This window comes from Sapajus apella, unplaced genomic scaffold, assembly GCF_009761245.1.
Source record: "Sapajus apella isolate SASKATOON/1434 unplaced genomic scaffold, GSC_monkey_1.0 scaffold65, whole genome shotgun sequence".
NCBI classification, from domain to species: domain Eukaryota; kingdom Metazoa; phylum Chordata; class Mammalia; order Primates; family Cebidae; genus Sapajus; species Sapajus apella.
This window is the reverse complement of record NW_022437005.1, coordinates 7365650-7389262: the sequence shown is the minus strand read 5'-3', so window position 1 is coordinate 7389262 and position 23613 is coordinate 7365650. Positions and strand designations below refer to the sequence as shown.

General features: G+C 38.6%; 1 protein-coding gene across 12 annotated transcripts in view; it reads left to right on the top strand.

Moving 5' to 3' along the window:
* RALGAPA2 (Ral GTPase activating protein catalytic subunit alpha 2) overlaps positions 1-23613 on the top strand; it is a 333808-nt gene that overhangs the window by 40636 nt on the left and 269559 nt on the right. For all 12 annotated transcript variants that reach the window (XM_032248229.1, XM_032248227.1, XM_032248225.1 and 9 more), the window contains one exon: positions 14445-14502. In XM_032248229.1, coding sequence (XP_032104120.1) covers positions 14445-14502 — 58 coding nt within the window. The remainder of the gene's footprint in view (positions 1-14444; positions 14503-23613) is intronic.

The following is a 23613-nucleotide window of genomic DNA, read 5'->3' as shown; positions in this document are numbered from 1 at the left end:
GATAAAGAAAACAGTTTCAGTGCACTCCAGAATGGTGCATCATGTCTCTTTGTCACCCCTCCTTTGGTAGGAGATTCTTATTTGAGAAGCATTGATGGAAGAGGCAGACTGCAGCAGGTGAACCACACAGCAAGTGCAGATGACATGTAGGCTTCTTATAGGACATACAGAGAAAGAAAAATAATACCGTGGATGCTAGGTTTTGCTTTTCCTTTAGTATTAAGATTTGATTGCTTGAGATTTACTACACGCCCGTATGTGCTGACTCCCTTCGTTCCCTGCAGTGTGGTGGTTATGCTGGATTGGATGGCTGGACTCACGTGTGCACAGTCTTGCTGGGTGTAGTTATGTTTGGGAGTCATAATTTGACCAGTGGCGAATCCAGGGATGTAGTGGAATCTGTGTCTTACCTTAGTGGAATTCAACACTGGGTCTCTTGTTCTTCATTGCTCCAGGTGAGCTTATATAGACAGTGGATTTAGCCTCTAAATTTTTTCCTTAGAGTAGGGGAAAAGAACTTTTAATGACTTTCTTGATAATGGTAATATAGCTATATCCAGTACAGTGCCAGTAAGATGAAACAAATGGCTGGTGATTACTCTCTGTAAGCATTGCTTCTATATGCAATTCAGTAATTTGAATGTTGATTTTATTTCCCATCCAAATGCATTCATTTATAACTTTTCACATTTAATAGCACCATTTTACTTCAGAGACTAATAGTGAATTGCCTAAAGAAAAACTAGTTATGTATATAATAGGATTACAAACAATTCTGAGATTTAGTTCCCTTTCTTCTTCCTTTCCTTCGCCTCCTCTCTCCCTCCCCCTGCCCTTGCCCTCTCTTATTCTTTTGTGGGAATTGCATATCTTTTATAACTCTTTGAAAATGAAAACAAAGTAGAAGCTTCTGTGGAGGTTCAGTGAAAATGCCTGGACTGAATTCTAGGCATGTCAACACGTTCAGGCTACCTGTCCTACAGGATTAAGTAACAGTTCCCTTTCTTTCTTTATACAATGGCTAATGCCTTTTCTTACAAGCAAATAATATGTAGCAAGGCAGCAGAATCATATTTTTACAATCAACTAGTTGCCACAGTCCCTGCTTTTCTCTGCTTTGTCATTCCTTAGTCCAGGCTGTCCAGTGTGTAGCCATCCTTCCGTGCTGCTCCTCCCCCCGTGCTGAGGTGAAGGACTTTCCCTACAAACCTCTTAGGCCGTTACTGCTTTTTATTTTGTTTTCCCCTGAGGATCACTTTACTGTTTTTGAGTGGAAGAGGGACAAGAAAAAATGAATAAGAAGCAGATTCTTCTAAAATCCTTGGAATTTAAGCTCTTATTGAGGATTTCAAATATTTAGATGCTTTACTAGATTTTGTTTTCTTTTAAAATAATTATTCCAATTTTGAATGCAGCTCTTTGGGTCACTGTCATAATTCTGAGTGACAGATTGCAATTGAGGAAAAGCCACTATCAATTCAAATTTCTTGGAGAACATTTTTAAAAGAACTGAGCTGACACAGACACCCATCTCCCATCCCCAAAGTTTCCCTGAGTTCCAGTTGGCAAACAGAATGAATGTCACTGGTTATCATGATTAGGGTATTGGGTCACATTTATGACATGGGGCTATATTTAAATGATAATAGAGGTGTGTAATCATCTGGCTTTCTTTATAATGCTCACCATACTTATGACTTTTACTGATGTTGAACCCTTGGTTGGGAACAACCCCAAATGATAACATTATTGTTATGGCATAGTGTGATCTTTCCTTGAGCCTTGCTCTGCAGGGATCACAGTAGATGGCCAAGTGGCCAAGGCACCCTTTTGTACTGGTCTCACATGTTGCTTGTGGTGGTGAATTAGCTCTATAATTGCTGCTCAGTGCTATCTCCTGTACTGGATACTGGGGAAATAATAAAACACAGGACTGAGATCTTTTATCTCTATAGCATGTAGCTATTCTGGTGTCTGATTTTGCTTGTGAAAGAAATGTCTGTGATCCCTACAAACTGGAAGGTGGGAACGAAATATAAACATGTGGTCCATTTTGGAGAATCTTTGTATGCACTGTTTATGATTAAAATGTGATTATCCTATTACAAAATGTTAATTTGAATTAGACAAGTGTTTGAATTGAAAAGAGTCAGTTTCAGTGGATAGTTTAGTATCAGAATTCAGTATTAAAGACTGCAGTCTCCCTCTTGCATCAAGACTTACAGGTGAGAAACTTGGGATTGACCCAACAAGATATTACCACATTACTCAGATCACCTTGGAGGAAGGGACGCTGGAGATAAGATGTTTGTGGAAGTCTGAAATTACATTCTTGTGGCTATCTGTTGCAGCCCAGATGCCCTGAGCTTCCTGGCAGGCTGGCCTCTTTCACATAGTGTGCCACTTGACTTGTTGGTAACTGACACTCTCAGGAGGAGATCTGTGGAAGGCAGTACTAGCAAAAATGCTTCCAAGAATCTTTTAAGGGCAGATAGTAGAAACTGCATTAGGACTAAAGACAGGGGAAATTCACAATGAAACTTGAGCATGGGTATTTATTGTTAGAATAGCAGGAGACATGTAGAGAGCTCTTTTCTTTTGAATTAAAATTAATCTGTTAATGCACTTTGGGTTTTTTTTTTCAATTAATATATACCTTTAGGAGACAGTTGTACAAAAACTTGCTATCATAAATCTGTTACTTATTTTCTGTTTGAATGTGTAGTGTGGTGGCTGTTACAGAGTGACATCTAGTGTTTGATGTAGTTTGTGACACTATACAGGTTGGAAGGGTCTGGCTTAAAGCCTTCCGTGGACTGGCTCTTCCTGCAGGCCTTGGGAACTTAGTGAATGAATTTGACAGGGTGGCCAGTCCCAAGCCAACCTGCAGGTGTACAATGCTTTCTAATTTTGCTGAGGCAGGAATTTAAATCCTCTGAATTTATGGGGTGGTAGGAACCAAATAGTGGCATCTTACTGGGGCTTTGTTATTCTCTACTCATCACTTACGTAGAAACAGTCTGGGAGTGATTATTTCCCCTAAAAAAATGATATAAAAAAGATGGCCAACTAGTGTTAGTACCAAAACTGAAGAGATCAGAAAAATGCAGTAGTTTTCAGGCAGAAAATAGAAACTTGCATGAAACGAAGACTAGCATGGCAGATGTGGTTGTGACTGAGATCTCCTATGTAAGTTACTTTTGTGAAAAGAAGACTCCTTTTGAATCCGTTTTAGTGAATGCTTTATTCAGGGCAAAATCCACATATTACAGGTAGAATTATATGCTACTAATTTGGGAATTTGTGAAGGTCACTGAATGTTCATTCTGTCATTAAAAATAGAGTCCAGTGCAATGTGATTTTTTTCTTGACAAAGAGATTAGACCTTTGCATGATCCTAAGCTAAGTGAAAAATAACCTTGAAATCTGATAAGTGCCTGCCCTTCCAAGGTTTTGAATGTTGCATTTTTTGTACCTAATAAAAACATTTTGAACACATTTTAGTACTTAATACAGTAGTCTCCCTTATCTGCAGTTTCACCTTCTGGGGTTTTGCTTACTCGTGGTCAGCCAGGGTCCGAAAACATTAAATGGAAAATTAAAGAAATAAACCATTCATAAGTTTTAAATTTCATGAGTTGTGTGGTGAAATCTCTCACCATTCTGCTCCATTCTGCCTGGGATGTGAATCATTCTTTTGTCCAGTGGATCCATGCTGTAGATGCTAGCCATCCATCAGTCACTTCGTAGTGGTCCCAGTTATCAGATAAGCTGTTGTGATATCACAGTGCTTGTGTTCAGGTAACCCTTATTTTACTCAATAATGGCTCCAGGCTGGGAATGGTGGCTCATGCCTGTAATCCCAGCACTTTGGGAGGCTGAGGCCAGGCGGATTGCTTGAGGCCAGGAGTTTGAGGCCAGCCTGGCCAACATGATGAAACCCCATCTCTACTAAAAATACAAAAATTAGCCAGGTGTTGTGGTGTGCTGCTGTAATCCCAGCTACTCAGGAGGCTGAGGCTTGAGAATCACTTGAACCCAGGCAGAGGTTACAGTGAGCGGAGATTGTGCCACTGTGCTCCAGCCTGGGCGACGGAGTGAGACTTTGTCTCAAAAATAATAATGATACTGATGGCTCCAAAACACAAGAATAGTGATGCTGGCAATCAGCTATGCCAAGGAGAAGCTATACAGTGCTTCCTTTAAGTGAAAAGGTGAAAGTTCTTGACTTAATAAGAAAGAAAAAAATTATATGCTGAGATTGCTAAGATCTACAGTAAGAATGAATATTCCATGAAATTATAGAGAACGAAAAAGAAATTTGTGCACAGTGTATATAGGGTTTATATATCTATGGTTTCAGGCATGCCTTGGGAGTCTTGAAACATATCCTCCTAGGATAAGGGAGGACTGCTGTAAAAAACATCAGTCTGTCTATTTTGTTCATTATTGATAGTATTTTTCTCCCTCCATGGCTCTGTATATTTTGTTCTGGTACTCTTTGATATTCTCTTCTGTCTACTACCTGAGACTGTGTTCAGAGCCTCAGTTTCCCCACCACTGGAGTATCCTGCTAAGTAGTCTTTTGGTCTGTGATCTTCTACCCCTTCTTTCTCCCTCACTCACTTCAGATGCTGTCTGTGTGATGTAATTATCGCCTTTAGGACAAAAGTCACACCTCCCAGTACAGCCTTCAGAACTTTCTTTGTCTGGTCTCTGCCTCCTTCTCTAACCCTTATCACCTGTCTTTGCCCTCACTGGCAGCCTCTTACAGGTCCCTAAACAAGCATCAAGGCTTTTCATTTTTTGCTGCTGTTTAGTCTGCCTGAAATGCTCTTCCTTGCCTGGCTCACCCCTGTTGTCCTTCAGGATTTCAGTTCAAGGGTGTTCTCCCTGTGGGAGTACGCCTTGTCTGTCTTCACTTGCTTGTGCATGTACTGACATCCCTGATTTTCTTACCTTTTCCCTTTGAGGGCTCTAGGTTTTAGAGCAGGAATGGTGGCTTTATCTATTTTTGATCTCCACATGGTACCTGGCACAGAATTTGTGTTTAATAAGAGTATTTTTAATGAATTAAATAAATAAATGTTTGATTCAGAGGATATTTAATTACCTGCAGTACTACCAGTTCAACTGTCTATAGCTTAGTGATTAACAGTGCTTGGTGATAATTTCATCATATAAGTGATTTTTACTTTTATTTTTATTGATTTCTTCTTTAATAAAACTGTTTTTTTCTTCAATTTTTTGAGTGTAAAACTTAGTTCTTACATTATAGAAAATTCAAGTATGTGGATTTGTCTCTTATTTCAGCTTTGACCAACTTTTGTTATATGTAAATCATATTGTTGATTATTTTTAGTTTATAATCAGTTTAATTCAAGAGTTAAAATCCACAAGTAATTGAGAATTACTGTTTTTTTTTTTTAACTTGAGTATTTAGAATCCACAACTCTTGATGGTGGACTTCCAGTGTATTGAGTTTGCTTGTGACCTGTGTAACACTTAATTTTAGGGATTTATTTGCATGGCTTAGAAAAATAGCTTCGTAAGTGTTTCACAGATGTTGAATTCTGTGAAGTTCAATATTTGATATATGGCTGTTAAACTAGTTTTGCTATAACTATATTCAAATCTTCTGTATTACACTGTATTGCCTATTTTATTTCTCTAAGATAGTGTGTGTTAATATCTCCCATTTAAAAAGTATTTTTCCCTTTTAGTTTCTAAAAGTTGTTTTAATTGAGTATGCCTTCATTGTTTTATTTTCATGCTATGTTATTTGTTTTATAAAGATTAGTAAGTATTATAGGGATATCGTAAATTACGTATTTAACCTATTTGAAATAATTCTCTTTGTCCCCCTGAAAACTTTTTCACTTGATACTAATATTGCTTTGTATGGTGTGTGTGCATGTGAGCCTCCTTTTCTGTATTTTATTGTCAGTCCTTCTGTGTTTGAAAGCTGCCTCTGATGGACTTTGTCTTTGGTAGGGGAATTTAACCTGCTTATACTTACTACCTTTTGTGTGTGATAACCAGTACACATCTGTATATTCTGATGCCCATTGCACTTGGTTTTAGCTTTTCTTCTAACATTTTTTGGGGAGAGGTCACTGATTTTGGCTTTATGAAATATGCTTTGTAATTTGGAAGGTACACTTCCTATTTTCATTCCAATAACTGTCTTTAAATTAACAATACTGTGTGCATTCATTTTCTTCTGATATCAAGAATAAAGCAGTATTTCGGCCAGGCATGGTGGCTCATGCCTGTAATCCCAGCACTTTGGGAGGCCAAGGTGGGTGGATTACTTGAGGCCAAGAGTTCGAGACTAGCCTGACCAACATAGAGAAACCTCGTCTCTACTAAAAAATACAAAAATTAGCTGGGTGTGATGGCACATGCCTGTAATCCAAACTACTCAGGAGGCTGAGGCACAAGAATCACTTGAGCCTGGGAGGCAGAGGTTGCAGTGAGCCAAGACTGCGTCATTGCTTTCCAGCCTGGGCAACAGAGCAAGACCCTGCCTCAAAAAAAAAAAAAAAAAAGAATAAAGCAGAATTCATGCTTTATTCTTTAACTCCATGCTTTCACTTTAACTCCATATGTCTTTTGTACTTCTCAACTATTTTATGCAGTTTATACATAGATTATTAATTTTATATTATTTTTTCTTTAGTAGTTTATTGTAATGTTTCCTGTCTATTAGAATATTCTTGTCTATTTTACACATTTAAACAGGGCTAATACCTCAATAATTTCAAGAAAATGACAAACCTTTCATTTGATTCTGCTCAGGAATCAAAAAGGTATAGCACACAGGAGGTACATGATAACCTTTGTTCAGTAAGAATGATGTTAGTTGCAGGCAGATTCTTGGGCTACACAAGCCAAGTCACTTGGGAGGGAGATGAGACATAGCCTAGGCTCTCTGTACTGGCAGTACCCACAAAAGCAATTATTAGAGATTTCATTTTCTTTCTGAACACAGGAAAAAGATATTTTGTGCATGATTACGAACACAGCCAAACCCTTAATGGGAGATTCTTCAATATAAAACTTTCAGACTTTACTTTTCACTTTACTGTCAAACTTATGTGAGGATAAATGCCATATACTATAAGCATTCGTATTCTCCATGACACTTTGAATGTAGTAAGGACTCCATAAATATCTGCTAAATAAAAATACCAGACCTGTACTTTTGTAAGCTCTTCTGATCAACTCTACAATTCTCTTATTTGTTGATACCTACACGTTCAATAGGGATGTCTAGGGAGAAGCCTAAGAATGAACAAATCTGGTCTTGGAGACTCAAGTCAGTCAACCAAGGAAACCAGAATTTTAAATAGGTTACTAGAAAGGTAAATAAACATCATAATATAAATACAGGCATGAATGAACTCTCAGGGCTCCATTAAATCACTAAGAACTCACAAAGGCAAAGGTATTTATCTGTTTGATACTTTTTTTTTTTTTCTTTTTTCAAGACAGAGTCTCGCTCTGTTGCCTAGGCTGGAGTGCGGTGGTGCAATATCTGCTCACTGCAACCTCCGCCTCCCAGGCTCAAGTGAGGTAGCTGGAATTATAGGTGTGTGCCACCATGACCCCCAGCTAGTTTTTGTATTTTTAGTAGAGACTGGGTTTTGCCATGTTTGCCAGGCTTGTCTCGAACTGCTGGAAAGTAATCTGCCTGCCTCAGTCTCCCAAAGTGCTGGGATTACAGGCGTGAGCCACCGCGCCCAACCAATCTGTTTGATATTCTGTTTGCATCTCTGTGAGCTGGGGGGATGGCTGGGGGTTCTCCTGGAATACTAGAAAATGTAGTTGTACTATAGGGGATGCCCTACTGGTCCAGGGATAACAGCTTTCCTCTTGCTGCTGCTCTGATTCTTGTCTTGTTCTGTTTTTGCCTTCTCTCCATCTTTCTGTGTGCTGTTTTCTTCATTCTGAGCATGGTCCCCAGTGTCATCATCTTTCAAGGTATAGAACTTGTTCATCTTCTTGCCACCGTTGTTGCCACTCAGATTATTTTATTATACTATTTTAAGGAAGTTGTCTTATGTTAGTTGTTTCAGGATGTATTCTTTTTTATAGTCATATTAACTCTAATTATGTAAATATAGCTCACTGTCAGTGTTTATGTCCCGACACCCTTGTTTTTGGATTATTTTGATTAATCTCTATATTTGCTGGAATATGAATTGTGTAGGGTATATTGAAGAAGGGAGGTCTGTGGCTAAAAGACTTTCAGCTCTAGAATAACTTTCTTTTAACTTCAAACATATAGCAGGTCCTCAAAAAACATTTTGTTACAATGTTAATAAGAAAGTGTGCCTGGGCACAGTGGCTCACGCCTGTAATCCCAGCATTTTGGGAGACCAAGGTAGGTGGACTATGAGGTCAAGAGATGGAGATCATCCTAGCCAACATGGTGAAACCCTGTCTCTACTAAAAATACAAAAATTAGCTGGGTGTGGTGGTGCTCGCCTGTAGTCCCAGCTACTCTGGAGGCTGAGGCAGGAACCCAGGAGGCGGAGCTTGCAATGAGCCGAGATCTCGCCACTGCACCCCAGCATGGCCACAGAGCGAAACTCCATCTAAAAAAAAAAAAAAAAAAAAAAAAAGGAAGTGTTCAAGGCAAATATTCTGTCTACATGAAAGAGTTGAGTCATTATAGTAAGAGGTGAGTGGCCAGGCCCAAGACAGCAAATGATCAAGTTCCCCTCTCTGTAGGTCTCCGTGGAAGCATCTATGCAGCTGGGCTCCTATGCACATGGGTCCTTCTGAAATCAGACTATACTTGTAGCACAGGCATTCATAGAATGTTTTCTTTAAACCGAACTGCCCAGTTCTCAATAAAAATTTTCTGCATATTTATTATTCCAAGGGTCAAGTAACTAAGACCTCTGTTCTTTTAAACCAGATCTTCTGTTTTCTTCCAGGTCAGCATTTTCTTTACCCGGAGCTCTTCTGTCCTGCAGCTGGTTTAGGGAAGGGTGCTCCCCACACTCTGTCTTCAGGTGTAATATGTTAATTGGTCATTGTTTTAGTTGATTACCTTCCCATGAGTTGTATGTAGTATTTTCTTCATTCTTTACCGTCCTAACTTCCTAAGTGAAATTGAAATCAAGTGTGAATCCACTGGGCTATGTTGCAATCATCTGATAATAATTTAAAAAACATTTCCCACACAAATCAAAAGAAGACCAGCAGTTACAAAGTAGATGATAGCATCTTGTGTAGACTCCAGCTTACATTTCACATTATTCCTGGTCATGCAGTAGGTTCTGAGGAAAAAAAGAACTATGGATAATCAGTTAAAAGAATGACAGATTCCCTGATGTGCTGATCAGTAGTAATACCTAATTTCGATTTCGAGTGTACTGTAATGGATTACCATATAGATGCAGCTGAGCACTGAGCATTAAATAGAGCCATGTGTTTTTCAGAAAAGTAATATTTATTCACACTGTGTGGCTTTCTTGTTTTTTTTATTTTATTTTATTTTACTCTCTAGTGAAACTACAAACAAGATGTCAATAGCTTATGTGGCATTCACAGCAGTATAGCTTAGAATAATGGCTGCAGTAGAAGCAATGCTGGATTGTATTTGCCCGAGTAAAAGTGGCTTCTTCTAGGACTTTGAGGGACAGGCTTAGCATTTAAACTTAGACAGTTGTGTTGAGCTTTATTTTTATTGACCTTATAGACTTTAAACAATGGCCTTTGCGATATTTGGGTACAAAAAGAAGCATCAGTGTGGGTAATTTTTCAGCCTTTGAATTGTTGTGTGAGATTTTGTCCATTTGGGAATATTCTTAGTAGCTCAGATACTGGGCATGCATTTCATATCCAAATCTTACTGAGTTTATTTTTGAGTGTTTTTAAAGTCCATCCATTTTGTAAATCTGAAAACTTACCCAGAAGTGGTGATAATGATATGCCTGACCTCAGAATAAGTTGGAAATTACTTTTGTGGCACACTGATAGTATCCAAGCATCTAGACACACATCATCTTGCTATATTCTGTGCTTTTCTTTGTTGTGTACTAACAAAAGAAAACAAAATCAAGAAGACCAGTATGTGTTCTGGAAAACTAAAAAGCATGATTTTCACTGCCAAATTAGTTTCCTGACTAAATTAAATGTCTGAAGAACAGTGTGTATGTCAAGCATTCATCTAATCCAAGATAGATCTATTCTGAATCTTAAATTTCCTCAGCATTTCCTATGTGAACTGTTTACTTGGCAAGATGGGATCAGAATATGATCCTGGGTTGTAGCTGGGCTGCCACGTCCCTTAAAGGAGAATGTGTGAGATGATAGGACACCAAGTCACTGCTGTGCCATTTGCCCAGGCTGAGTGAACTGCATGGAAAGAGGCGCAGAGAGGATGGGGAGAGCTCAGTGGGACCAGGCTTCCATCAACATGAGGTAGCAGCCAGCTGTTGAGAAACAGTGCCAGTAGAAAGGCCATATCGCTGAAGTAGGGGACCCCTCTCTCAGTGCTTCAGCATACTAATGTGATGAGTATATTCTGATTAATAATTTGAAGAATATTGTGGCACACATAGAGATGGGCTGCACATATTCCCCTTCAGGAAAGAATGTGCTGCCCAGCTACAAGGAGTGGCGTTAGCTGATGGCTTCCAGCCCTTCACACCTTTAGCTTTCCATCCCCGGTCACACTCTTCTCATCATGGCCCCAAGCCAGTAACTGCCAGAGGCAGTAGTACAAGGACCTCGTCATTTCTTGTCACGCTGGACTCCTCTCTTCTTTGCTGTGGAGCTTCCACTGGGCCGGCAGAGATTTGTCAGCTCCACCTTGTTGTCTGAGGCTCCCCTGTCCAGTCTTGCTGCTGGCTTTTCCCTTTCACAGGTGTTAGTCCTCAATAGGCCATTTGTACTCCTAAGTCCTCATTGTACCATGTTTTCCAGAAAACTCAGCTTGCCATTATCATTAATTTTTTTAATCAAAGATACTAAATTAAGATGTATAGTAAGTTTTTCTGTTAAGAGAAATTTTGAGTTAAAGAACCATAAAACTTAGACGCAGGTGGTGCAGGCTGTCTTCATCTCTCGAGTCTGGTGCTCCCCAAGCCATCTCTGGATTGTGCTTATTTTTGGCCCTGGAGTTGCTCATTTGGCCTGGCAGCCTAAGTCCTGGGACCCTTGTCTTTATTCTCAGTTCCAGAGTCTTTGCATTTCTTGTTTTAACTTCTTTGCTTGTGGTTTTTTCCTGTAGGTTGTAACCCAGCTCTGTGGGTTCTTGATCCTATGTGCTCATGGGGATGTTTGGGTTTAGATTCTGTTGGTAAGACAGTGCTCACCTGGGTTCTTATTAAGATACTCTGTAGAGAGCTGTTTTACTTATTCCCTTTTAATGTTACTTGACAAAACACAACAACTCAGTTTTTATATTTAGCTTCTTTTTTTTTGTGTTGTTCATCTAAAATTCATGTTAGTGCATATTGCAAGGGGAAGACTTATTTTGTTGTTGTTTTTTTTTTACCCTGAAACAGCCATTTAGTTCTGTAAAATTTACAGATGGATCTGTCATGCCTGGCATTTGGTGTCTGGCTTACAAAAGTTGTGTGTTCTCAAGGCAAGAGATTAACATTGAGCTCACTTGATTTAATATTGAAGTCATTTCGTTATGTGACATTCATTTCCCCATGTTTGTAATATGTTTAACTTTTTAGAACTAGTTGTGCATATAAATACTCTTAAATGTTTCTCATCTTTACAATAAATAAGCATACAAACAGCTGACACATCAGATATTTCTCCTTGGATTTGAGCATGTTAGCCTTTAGCTTCTGCTTTACCTTAATTTTACCTTCTTAGCAGAGCTCCCTCAGCTCATGGATACCTCCAGAACTTCACCTTGTCTTATTTTAAATTCTCTCAAAAGACACCTGTCATATACACACAGCTTCAGCTGCTACCCATATCTGTGGCCATCCAAATCCTACCCCTGTACTCCAGACCCATTTACACATTTGCCTAAAAGAACATCTCTAGTAAGGTCGACCGTTGACCCTCAAATGCCAGGATGTCAACAATCAATCTTGACATGTTTATTCTCCTTGCATCTAAGATTCCATCTGGATTTCATCTCTTGGATAAAAGTGTTGCCATCTACTAAGCCACTGGGAGCCATGCTGGAGACCTCCATTTACCACAGCCCCTCTACCCATTTATCTTGACAATTTAACCTCTTGCTTATTACTATTATATGTTCTCTTTACCTGGCAGATTTTGGTCCAGGCCTTCTTATTTCTCCTTTGAAATGCTACCATTGTTTCTCTTCAGTGATTGTCTCTGCCACCCTCTCAGCTGCCTCCAGTTTACCTCTAGCTGGAACCAATTCAGGGACCACACTGCTTCCTTGAGAACATTAAGCTCCCAGCCTCGCTTGCCTCTCCAGGCCCATCTTCTCCCCTTCTCACCACCTACCAGCCATACTGACCCTTCTGCTGCTGTGGTTTCTGTAAGGCACCAAGCTGTCTTTGCCTCCTAGCGTTCCCCCATGGTCTTCCTTCTGTTGCTATTCACTAGGTGAATTTAATTCATCTAAGTCTCAGCTCAAGTGTCCTCGTTTCAAGGAAGCATTCTGTGAAGCCCCTGCTTGGGTGAAGCACTTTCCTCCTTACTTCTGTAATATTTTATACAAACGTCTGTCAGGGTTTTTTTAATTTTTAATTTTTTTTTTTTTTTTTGCTAAATGTTACTCTTTATCTTTTTTGCAAACTAATCATGAAATCTTGGAAGGACTATATTTATTTATATCTATTTTATTTTTCATGAGTGAAGCCTATTGTCTGGTGTGTAGGTATTTTTCACTGAATGGGATTTGGAATGTGTGTGAGCATGTTTGAGTGTAAGTCAGAATTACCATGTAGTAATACCAGATATGAGATACCTTTCAGAGTTATGGACTTAAAAGATAAGGTGACTTGAATAAACTTTCTCAAAATAATACATACATATATTTGGCCAAGAAGTTTATGAAAAAAAGTTTGACATCACTAATCATCAGGAAAATGCAAATTAAGATCACAGTGAGGTATCATCTCACATCTGTTAGAATTACTGTTATCAAAAAGATGACAGGTAGCAAGTGTTGGCAAGGATATAGAGAAAAGGAAATGCTGGTATACTGTTGGTGGGAGTGTAAATTAGTGCAGCCATTATGGAGAATAGTATGGAAATTCCGCAAGAAAACTAGAAATAAAATTACCACATGACCCACCAATCCCAGTTCTGGCTTTATGTCTCAAGGAATTGAAATCAGTATGCAGAAGAGATATCTGCAATCCCATATTTATTGCAGTGTTAGTCACAGTAGTCGAGATATGGAAACAACCTAAGTGTCCATCAGTAGATGAATGGATACAGAAAATGTGGTATGAATACACAATGAAATACTGTTCAGCCTTATAAAAGGAAATGCTGTGACTTGTGACAATATGTTGAACCTGAAGGGCATTGTTGCCAAGTGAAATAAGCCCGGCACAGAAAGATACTGCGTGGGGCTGGGCATGGTGGCTCACAGCTGTAATCCGAGCACTTTGGGAGATCACCTGAGGTCAGGAGTTCAAAACCAGCCTGGCCAACATGGCGAAACCCTGTCTTTACTAAAAATACAAAAATTAGCTGGGCATGGTGGTAGGCACCTGTAATCCTAGCTACTTGGGAGACTCATGCAAGGAGAATCACTTGAACCTGGGAGGCAGAGGTTGCAGTGAGCTGAAATAACACCATTACGCTCCAGCCCGAGCAACAGAACAAGTTTGTCTCAAAGAAAAAAAAAATGAAGGATACTGTGGGATCTCATATATATGGACTCTACAAAAAAAAAAAAAAAAAAAAAAAGCTTCTAAAAGTTTGTGGTTATTCTTAACTATAATTCAAAAACTTATTAATATTTTTCGGCCATTAATTTAATGAAATTCTTGCCACCAATTTCATTTTCTTGTCTTACTGAATTGTTTACAGTCTCATCCTCTTTGTTTTCACTTTTTTTCCCAATCCTGTTCTTTGTCCAGAGACTAATAGTGATTACAATGAAAATGGGAAGGAGATGGTGAAAAAGAAGAAACCTGGGGAATCTGTCATTTGGGAAATTATTCTTTCAATATTTAAGAAAGGGCTATTATTCAATTAAGATAAAATTAACATTTTAGGTTTTCTCTTGTTTTCTTTTGGAGGGAATTAAACTTGGGACAATGATCTCTTTAAAACATTCAGGTAAGGAAGCTTGCCTGTGGCAAGTGAAAGAAACTGTCCATGAGAATACAGCATAAAGTGCAGTGTTTATGTTATTGTAAACAGTTTTCTTCTTCTAGAACTTATATATTGCAAGTAATATGGGCCTGTTAATGAAAATGTATAATTTCATTTTTTGTTTATTTTTTTATATCTTTTTTTAATAGAAAATACTGCAGTTTCTACCTGAACGAATTTTTTTTCGATGGCATTACCAGAGTATAGGTAAGAACAATTAAATTTTTTTTAGTAATATGAATTTCTTCCAGTTGAATGTTCAGTAATGTTTCATATAATTGATGTCATCAACATAGCTTATAGAAAGGAATATTAATAAGGGTATGGTATTATGGTAATGAAATGAAGACAAGTCCCACCCTGACTTTGGAGACAAATATGTCTATCTCTTCCTCTGTGTGCTCCTTAGAGTATAGTTTATAGACTAGCAGCATAAGCCTCACCCAGAAGCTTGTTAGAGATGCAGAATCTCAGGCCCCAGCCAGACCTCCTGAATCACAGTAATGTGTATTTTTAACTCGGGACCTGTGGGATTCTTGTGTACATGAAGTTTGAGTATTTTTCTTAAATAAGTTTAAGAAAATTCTTTTTTTTTTTTTTTTTTAATGAAGTCTCACTCTGCTGCCCAGGCTGGAGTGCATTGGTGCGATTTTGGCCCATTGCACCCTCAATTCTTCTGCCACGGCCTCCCAGGTAGCTGGGATTACAGACGCACACCATGTTGCCTGGCTAATTTGTTTTGTATTTTTAATAGAGACGGAGTTTCACCATGTTGGCCAGGCTGGTCTTGAACTCCTGGCCTCAAGCAATCCACATGCTTTGGCTCTCCAAAGTGCTGGGATTTCAGGTGTGAGCCACCATGCACAGCCAAGAGAATTATTGTTCTTTAAGCCTGTATCACTGACTCAAAATTAACCTCTTTGAATGCCTTAGGATGTGGCATTGAGAGGAAACTTGAAATAAAGCAAGTTACCACAGCTGCCTTTTCTGTCCAGCTTTTAACATCTAACATCTCATCCCACTTGAATATACACAGCACAGCTGGAGTAATTCTGTGAAATCTATTTTGAATTCTGCCTTCTGTTTTAAAAAGTGCCTCCTTCAATTCTCTGCCATACAAGAGTCTAGCATTTCCTACAAGTTTTCTTACCAGATGATCGTATTTGTGGAGAGCATGACCTTATGATGGTATATAACTCTGTTTGATCATTCATTCATTAAAATATTTATTGAGGGAGAGACATTTGTGTGCAAAGTTCTGGGACAGAAACTAAGAATATAGCACCATTCTTGTATAGGCCTTTTGCCCAGTTGGTATAGATACGGGAAATAATTACAGCAAAATTGTCTCTGTGAAAGAAGTATGCTGGTAGCAAAAAAGAAAAGTTGAATAATTCTTTTCAGAGGAATTGAGGAAGTCTTCAAGAGAGGTAACTTTGATCTGAGCCTTGAAAGATGAACAGGTGCAGTGTGGAAAGGGTTTTCTGGGTGAGAGATCAATATGTACAAAGTTGTGGAACTTGAAAGAATGGAATGATCAGTGAATATTCCAAAATTCCAAATCCTAAATTTAGGATTATTTATGTGAAAAATGGAATTGACTCTTATGGAAATTGAATTATTTGAAGTTATATGTTCTAAATTTAAAGAAAGCAAAGTGTATATACTAAATACATCAATTGAACCAAATATGTAAATCATTATTTTAAGATAGCGCCTTTATCTTTAAATATTGCAAATACACAAAGAAAGTTTTCCTTTAAATTTTAGAGAGTTGTCTGTTGCATTTCTGCTTAATTGAGCCTTTGAGCTTGTGTTTTTAAATTATAGAAAAAATAAAAATTTAAATGTAAGGTATAATCTAAAGAGACATCATGGGGATTTGCGGTGTTCCGTGGTACAGTAGGAATGGCTGACAATGAGAAATAACTGCGTGCAGTATTTTTCATCTGTGCTGCATATAATCCTTCAATTTTGTTTATATCATTTGTATGAAAACTATACTCATTTACTTAGATAGCACTTTAGAATTGTGAAGATTAGTAGGCCCTTTTCAGCATGAATAAACTTATTAGAACTATGTGTGAAAATTAATTTGCATTTGTGTTGTGAAACTTTATGTGTCTGCTAGGCAGTGTGTAGTATTATTTTAATTCTGCCTAATACCACATAAACTGGCTACAATTGCTGGTACTAGTAGCTTTTTACCCAGTTTGGCAGGGTCTTAGCAAGAACAATGACTGGAGGCCTCCGATGCCTCAATTGCAATTGCCAAATACTGAGTTGCATGAGCCATCAAATAGCAGTATGTGTTATTTATCTGGTGCGAGAGCAAGCTGTTGCTATAAAGTGGTCAGAATGAATCATATTTCATAATGCTGAAGTATGAGCATTTGTACGTAAAATTATCCATGTTTATTGCTGATGCTTATATATATACTTAGGGTCAAACAGGTTCTTTTGAGACAAATATATTTTTGCATGATTAATCAGATTGGGTAGAAATTGGTGTTTACACAGGTCCACATCTCTTCTACAATGATCTTTACTAGATGTGCTTTGGAATCGGGCATTTTCAGACTTTAGAATGGCAATGTGGTGCGTTGATGTACAATGAAGCAAATAATTTAGAACATCAACACAATCTTAGCATAACACTTCCATGGGTCTGGGCAGCCACCCACCTCAACTAAGCAAGTTATTATTTATGTAGCTTAAGATGAGAATATGCACCATTAGTGGAATATCCACACACAAAATAGCCTTATTCAGGTGTTGCCAGCATATGAATTCAGATCAAGTCCTATACACTAACGACTTATACAGAAAACCTTCAGTTTTCATAATAGTCTTTTCGATTTTGAAGTGGTCCATAGGAGATTATGGATTTGTAATTATATGCATATATACCTTACTGTACCTATTTATTTCCAGTTTATTTGGATTTCCTAAAACTGTTACCATTTATCACTCCAGGTCTTGACCAAGTTAGCTGTAGAAACTAAGAAACTATAGGGAAATACCAGGTATCAAAGGAAAGGAATGTGCTTTAAATATGTGCTCAGCATTGGCATCCTGACTTCTACAAAACCTCTGAGTCTTAGGCAGGGGCCTTCTCACCAGCCAGTGCCTGACGTTCTGGGTAGCAAATATTCGTTAACTACTAGGAAGAACACTCCTATGCTAATGTCTTACTAATTAAATGTTATTGCAGCTGGTCGAGGACAGGGTACTCTGAAATGTTGGGTTAGAACCTTAAAGTTCTGGTTATACATCACTAATGTAGTATGCTTCTTGTCCCACACAGCAAATGACATTGTCACTGAGCAGAGAAACCTAAAATAAGGGCAACTGCTATATTCTGTGAGTCTCAAAACCACATGTTATCCTGAGAAGGAAGAAAATAATTTGAAACATCAACCACCACAATGCTTGAAGTCTGTTTCTTATCACGTCATTTTCTTTTGTCTGTAGAAAACAGAGACATTCTATTTCTCTTAAAACTACTTTTAGAGGGAAGGGATAGTCTGTGGTTTCTCTTTGTTTTGGTTTTTAATGGCTGGCTTCTTGCTTTAAATCGTTGAATGAGGAAACATGTTTGAACTCTAAGCTTCGCAATGTGAAATGAACACAGGTTCATTATTCCAAGCATGTGGAGATATTTCTTCAAGTGATGTTTGGAGAGCAAGATGACCAGGGCAGTGGCTGGCACAATACTCATGAGCTCTGCATTGTGTGCTAATTTACAACTCAACTATTTGTAAATTTCCATTACCATTACTGACTATAAAATAAAACATTGTTTATCAATTTTTTTCTGAAGTCATTTTTTTAGGCCAGTAAATCATGGTGGATAAAGATGACTGCTTGACATCTTATCTCTGGGCAATAATTAGAACTGACAGAGAGTGAGGCAATGGCAAAGAATGGCACTGGCAGCAAACCAGGGATATTTGGTATAAAGTCAGGCTGCAGCACCCGTTCATGTGCCCATGCATCATCAACACAGGACTTAAGTTATATGTGTGTTCACTTTAAGAAGGCTTACTGCTCAGGAGCCTCTGGAAAGCAAGTTTGCTATCTCACTGAGTATACAGTGCTATGCCCAGACTCATAATTGTCAGGTTGGCAAAAGGATATATTTTGTACTAGAGTTGTTTTATATAAAAAATGCTGAAAATGAATAATCCCTAGGTTTAAAGGAGTGGGACTCAGTTATTGGAAAATTCACACATGTGTAATACCTCATATGTTTTTTATGAGTCATTAATCTATTTTGTTCATCTAGGTTTTTAATATACATAGTGTAAAAACCAAGGGCATAACTAAGCTGAAAATTTGTTTTTGACTTTTTAAGTGTATTCCTGGCTTTGTGCCTGGGACTAACCAGTGGCCCCATATTGCCTGGGATGTGAACACGGCCTCTGACCAGTCTCATTTCTCAAGTTCCCTTGTGCCCACCAGGTCCTAACCTTTCCTTGGGAGCTTGAGTCTGGCAGCTTTCCCTGGTCCCCTCAGTCAGACCATACCATAGTTCACTCTTCCTGAGAGAGCAGGGCTTCCCTGTGCACTTCACACTAGGACACCACCAGAAGTGTATCACAACTAGACTGGGTGAAATCAGGGACCCCACATGCATCCATGTTCACCAGGGGATGTCTGGAACTAATGCCCCTGGCAGCATGGGGGCCGGCTCACTTGGTGTCTTTCCATGCCATCTCAGGGTGCTTTCACCATCACTGCTCTGTGTTTCTTTTCCTCCCAGGCACTTCTTTGTATTTTGCCCTCTGGTTGTCTTCTTGCTTTAAACAATAGCCCTGAAGCCTCAACCTCTTTCTTTCACCTCCTTGACCACCTGAAACCTGACTTTTGTCTGAAGCTCCTCTGTTTCCCTCAGTAATAGGGGTGAGATCATGGTCTTTCTTTCCTCCCATGCCAATTCCAGACATCAGCCACAATTCCCTCTGTGAAAACCTCTGTCCCTTTTACATGCCACCTTCTACCTCCTGGTTGCTGCCATGTCTTCTGACCCCCTGCTCACTTACCTTCCCTCCACCCCCATGGCTTTGTTTTCCCCTAGTCCTTTTCCTTCATGCCAAGTTAACCATCAGCCCCCACGCCCAGTCCTCTGTGCCTCTGTGGCTTCAGACCCTGATCTCTGTCTGACCATGTCCTCCATTCTCCTGATCTTTGAGCCAATCACTTCCAGGTTGCCTGATCTTTTATTTTATATTAAAAAGTATCTCTGTGGGGAGTGGTTAACAATTGATACGCAGTGAACTACATATATTTAAAATGTACCTTTTGGTAAATTTTGACATAGGTATACACCTGTGAAATCATTACTACCAACAAGGTAATGAACATAGGTACTACCCCTGAAAGTTTCCTCATTCCTCTTGATAATCCCGCTCTCCCATCTTTTCTAACCCCCACCCCAACCCCCCCAGTCCCTAGGCAACCACTGATCTGCTTTTCTGGCCCTTATAGACTAGCTTGCATTTTCTAGAGTCTTACATAAGTAGAATCATACTATTCTTTGTTTGGCTTCTTTCACTTGGCATATTTTGAAGTTTATTTACATTATTTCATGAATTAATAGCTCATTCTTATTTCTGAGTAGTACATTATTCCATTGTGTGGATATACCATAATTCCATGATTTATTCACTTGTTGATGGTCATTTGGATTGTTTCTAGCATTTGGGCCTGTTATAAATAAAGCTACTATAAACATTTGTGTAGAAGTCTTTCTGTCAACATATGCTTTCCTATCTCTTGGGAGTGGAATGGCTGAACCATGTAACAGTGTATGTTTAACTACTAGACTGTTATCCAAAGTCGTTTTACCATTTTATATTCCTACCAGCAGTGTAAGAGTTCCACTTACTCCAGGTTCTCTTCAACACTTGTTATGGTCAGTTTTTTTATTTTAGTGATAGTGGTATCTCATCGACTAATAATCTTAAGTACCTTTTTATGTGTTTTTTCTTTGTCGTCTTTGGTGAAGTTCAAATCTATTGCCCATTAAAAAAAATTGTGTTCGAGTTTTTAATTTTGAAGAAATTCAGTTAATCAATTTTTTCTTGTATGGATTGTGCTTTTGGTGTCATGTGTAACAAATGTTTGCCTAACCCAAAGTCTGTGTTTTCATCTACCAGTTCTGTAGTTTAGGTCTTTGGTCCATTTTGAGCTAATTTATGTTAATTTCAAATTTTTAATGGAATGCTGCTTCTCACGCTTAGTGTGGATGTTGTAGTGCCAGGAAATTCTCTGTTTCTATTCTACTGGCCTCATCTAGCAGGCTTGGCATACCAGCAGCCCAGAGGGAGTTTCTCTCTTTCTTGCTCCTTGCTTGATGCTGATGGTGTACTGCATTGTTTGCAATTTGGTTTGAAGCATGATATTGAGAAGGAGGTTTAAAAAAAATTAAAAATAAATAGGAAAAGATTTTATAGTGTTAAAAGTTTTAGGTTAGAGGTACCTGTATGATCTCCTGGCCTTAAAAATGTTATTAAAAGATCTTTAAAAGATTGTTACTTGGTCAAATAGAAATTGTCAAATGTGACAACTCTCACACTTGAAAATGAGAAGCAAAGAAATAGATTTTGAAATTTTTCTTTTTTTTTTGAGACGGAGTTTCACCCTTGTTACCCAGGCTGGAGTGCAATGGCGCTATCTCGGCTCACCGCAACCTCCGCCTACTGGGTTCAGGCAATTCTCCTGCCTCAACCTCCTCAGTAGCTGGGATTACAGGCACGCGCCACCATGCCCAGCCAATGTTTTTTTTGCATTTTTAGTAGAGACGGGGTTTCACCATGTTGACCAGGATGGTCTCGATCTCCTGACCTCGTGATCCACCCGCCTCGGCCTCCCAAAGTGCTGGGATTACAGGCTTGAGCCACCGTGCCCGGCCAGATTTTGAAAATATTACTGATGAATTTGCTTTGTTCTGAGCCAGGAAAATAATATTATAATACATTCTTTGTTATAGATAAAATATATAATGCTGTGTGTTTTAATACACCCAACTTTACATTTTTCAGCTACTTTAATGTTCTGTAAAAAAAAAAAAAAATTAAAAATACGTAGAAAACGCATGTTTTCCCCTTTGGTTCCCTTTTTTTCCCCTCTGGTTCCCATATGGTTCAGCAGAACACTAATATTTAAAAATTTCATATTGCTCATCATGGATTCTTTGGATTTTTAAAATGCAATTTTAAAAAACTATTGCATTAAAATATTTGTCTTGATTAATGAGTTTTTTGGTATCCCTTAAATTTTGTTCAGAATCCATCCTCTTCTCTCACTGGTCCCAGCCCTGACATTTTACTGCCTCTTCAAAAGTAGTAAGACTTACATTCAAAGGTTACTTATGGTTAAAATGTAGTAAAAGTTAGCCAATAGAAGTTAGAAATTCATAGAATCAGCCCAAGTAATTAGATCTTATTTACTTATTTATTCTTTCAGTTATTCCCATGGTCAGTAAAGTGGGAACCAGTAGGGTTGATGAGGCACAGAAGAGGTGGGATGGGTATAATTATAGTTTGGATAAGAAGTTTAAAAATCCAAACAGGCATGACATATATAGAGGAACTTAAAAATTAAAACGAGAAAGGACTTGATAATGTGTAAGTAGAAATGTCTTTGTGAACTTAAGGCTTAAAAAATACCTACAGAGGGCCGGGCACGGTGGCTCACACCTGTAATCCCTGCACTTTGGGAGGCCAAGGCAGGTGGATCACCACATGGTGAAACCTCATCTCTATTAAAATGCAAAAAAGTAGCTGGGCATAGTTGTGCCTGCCTGTAGTCCCAGCTACACAGGAGGTTGAGGCACGAGAGTTGCTTAAGTCCCAGAGGCGGAGATTGCAGTGAGCTGGGATTGTGCCACCACACTCCAGCTTGGGCTACAGAGTGAAACTCTGTCTCTGAAAAAAAAAAAGAAAAAAAGAAAACATACAGAGGCCAAGCAAGGCTCTCAGGTACTTATCACCAGTCCTCATGCTATGTGCCCCCACTGCACAAGTTTTTCCTGCTAATAATGTTTTTTATTAAAAAAGGGTTCCTTAGAGAATAGCTGATGCCCTGTCTTATGTGGAAAATGTGCTTACCACATAGCGGGCACTGTTCTGTGCATTTGCATGTATGTTCACTCATTTAAATCTCACTGACAATTGTCTGATAGACACTGTTGTTATTCCATTTTACAGATGAGAAAACTCAGGCATAGTGAGATGAAGTTCCTAACTTAGGTTACACAGTTAATAAATTCAGAACCTAGATCTGAACCCTAGCAGTCTAGCTTCTGAATCTGGCTTATAACTGCTAAGCTGTACTGCTTCACATGTAAAAAAGAGTTTTTGAATACAACAGAATAGACTAGATCAAATACATATGTATTAGTTTTCTATTGCTGCTGCAACAGATTAGCAGATTAATTTCAAAAAGTTTGGGACCGTTGACCAATATGGATTATATGTTCTATATATCTGCATATAATATCATTTCTGAATGCGTTTTTCTCCTCTGTGTATAGGGAACAGTGGATATAGGCATCTGTAGGTAGTCCAAATACTTAAAAAACAATACCAACAACAACAACAAAAAAAACAAGCTGGAGCCATCCTAAGAAGGGGAAGGACTAACAAGCACCAACAGTCACATACAATGGCCAGGAAAAAGTATTTTCAAGAATATGTTACAAGATGATGGATTAGCCAGATGGCTAGAAAGAGAACTGTCTGTGCAGGCTTAATATTAGGAGGTCTAGTATCTCTTGGCTTGGCCAGCCACCATGAGGTCCTCAAAAGGTGTAATGAAGCAGATGTTCAACTGAGGTAGAATGAACTGTCCAAGAATGGATAAACATGGGGACAAAGAACAAGGCCCCAGGTTGAGGAAAGGTGTGGGCTGGATGGACATTTGAACCTTAGCTGTGACAGAGAGAACCAGCCTAGTAAATGCTTGTTCTAGACCAAAAGTTACTGGATATGGTTTGGTGAAGGGAGAAGTCACAGAAGGGGAGACACGTTAGCTTCCTTCACTCAAGCACAAACTATTAGTTATTTAATTGCTAGAACCTAGTCTGAGTCATGATGAGTTTCCTCTGAGCCCTCGTGTTAGGTGTTACGAACAATAGAACTGTTATAAAAGGTTCCTTCAGATTGCCAGTGATTTTATTCTGGTTAATGAATTTCTAAAGAGTATGCATTTAATTATTTTATATATCTATATCTATGTATGTATGTATGTATCTACCTGTCTATCCATCCATCCATCCATCCATCCATCCATCCATCCATCCATCCATCCATC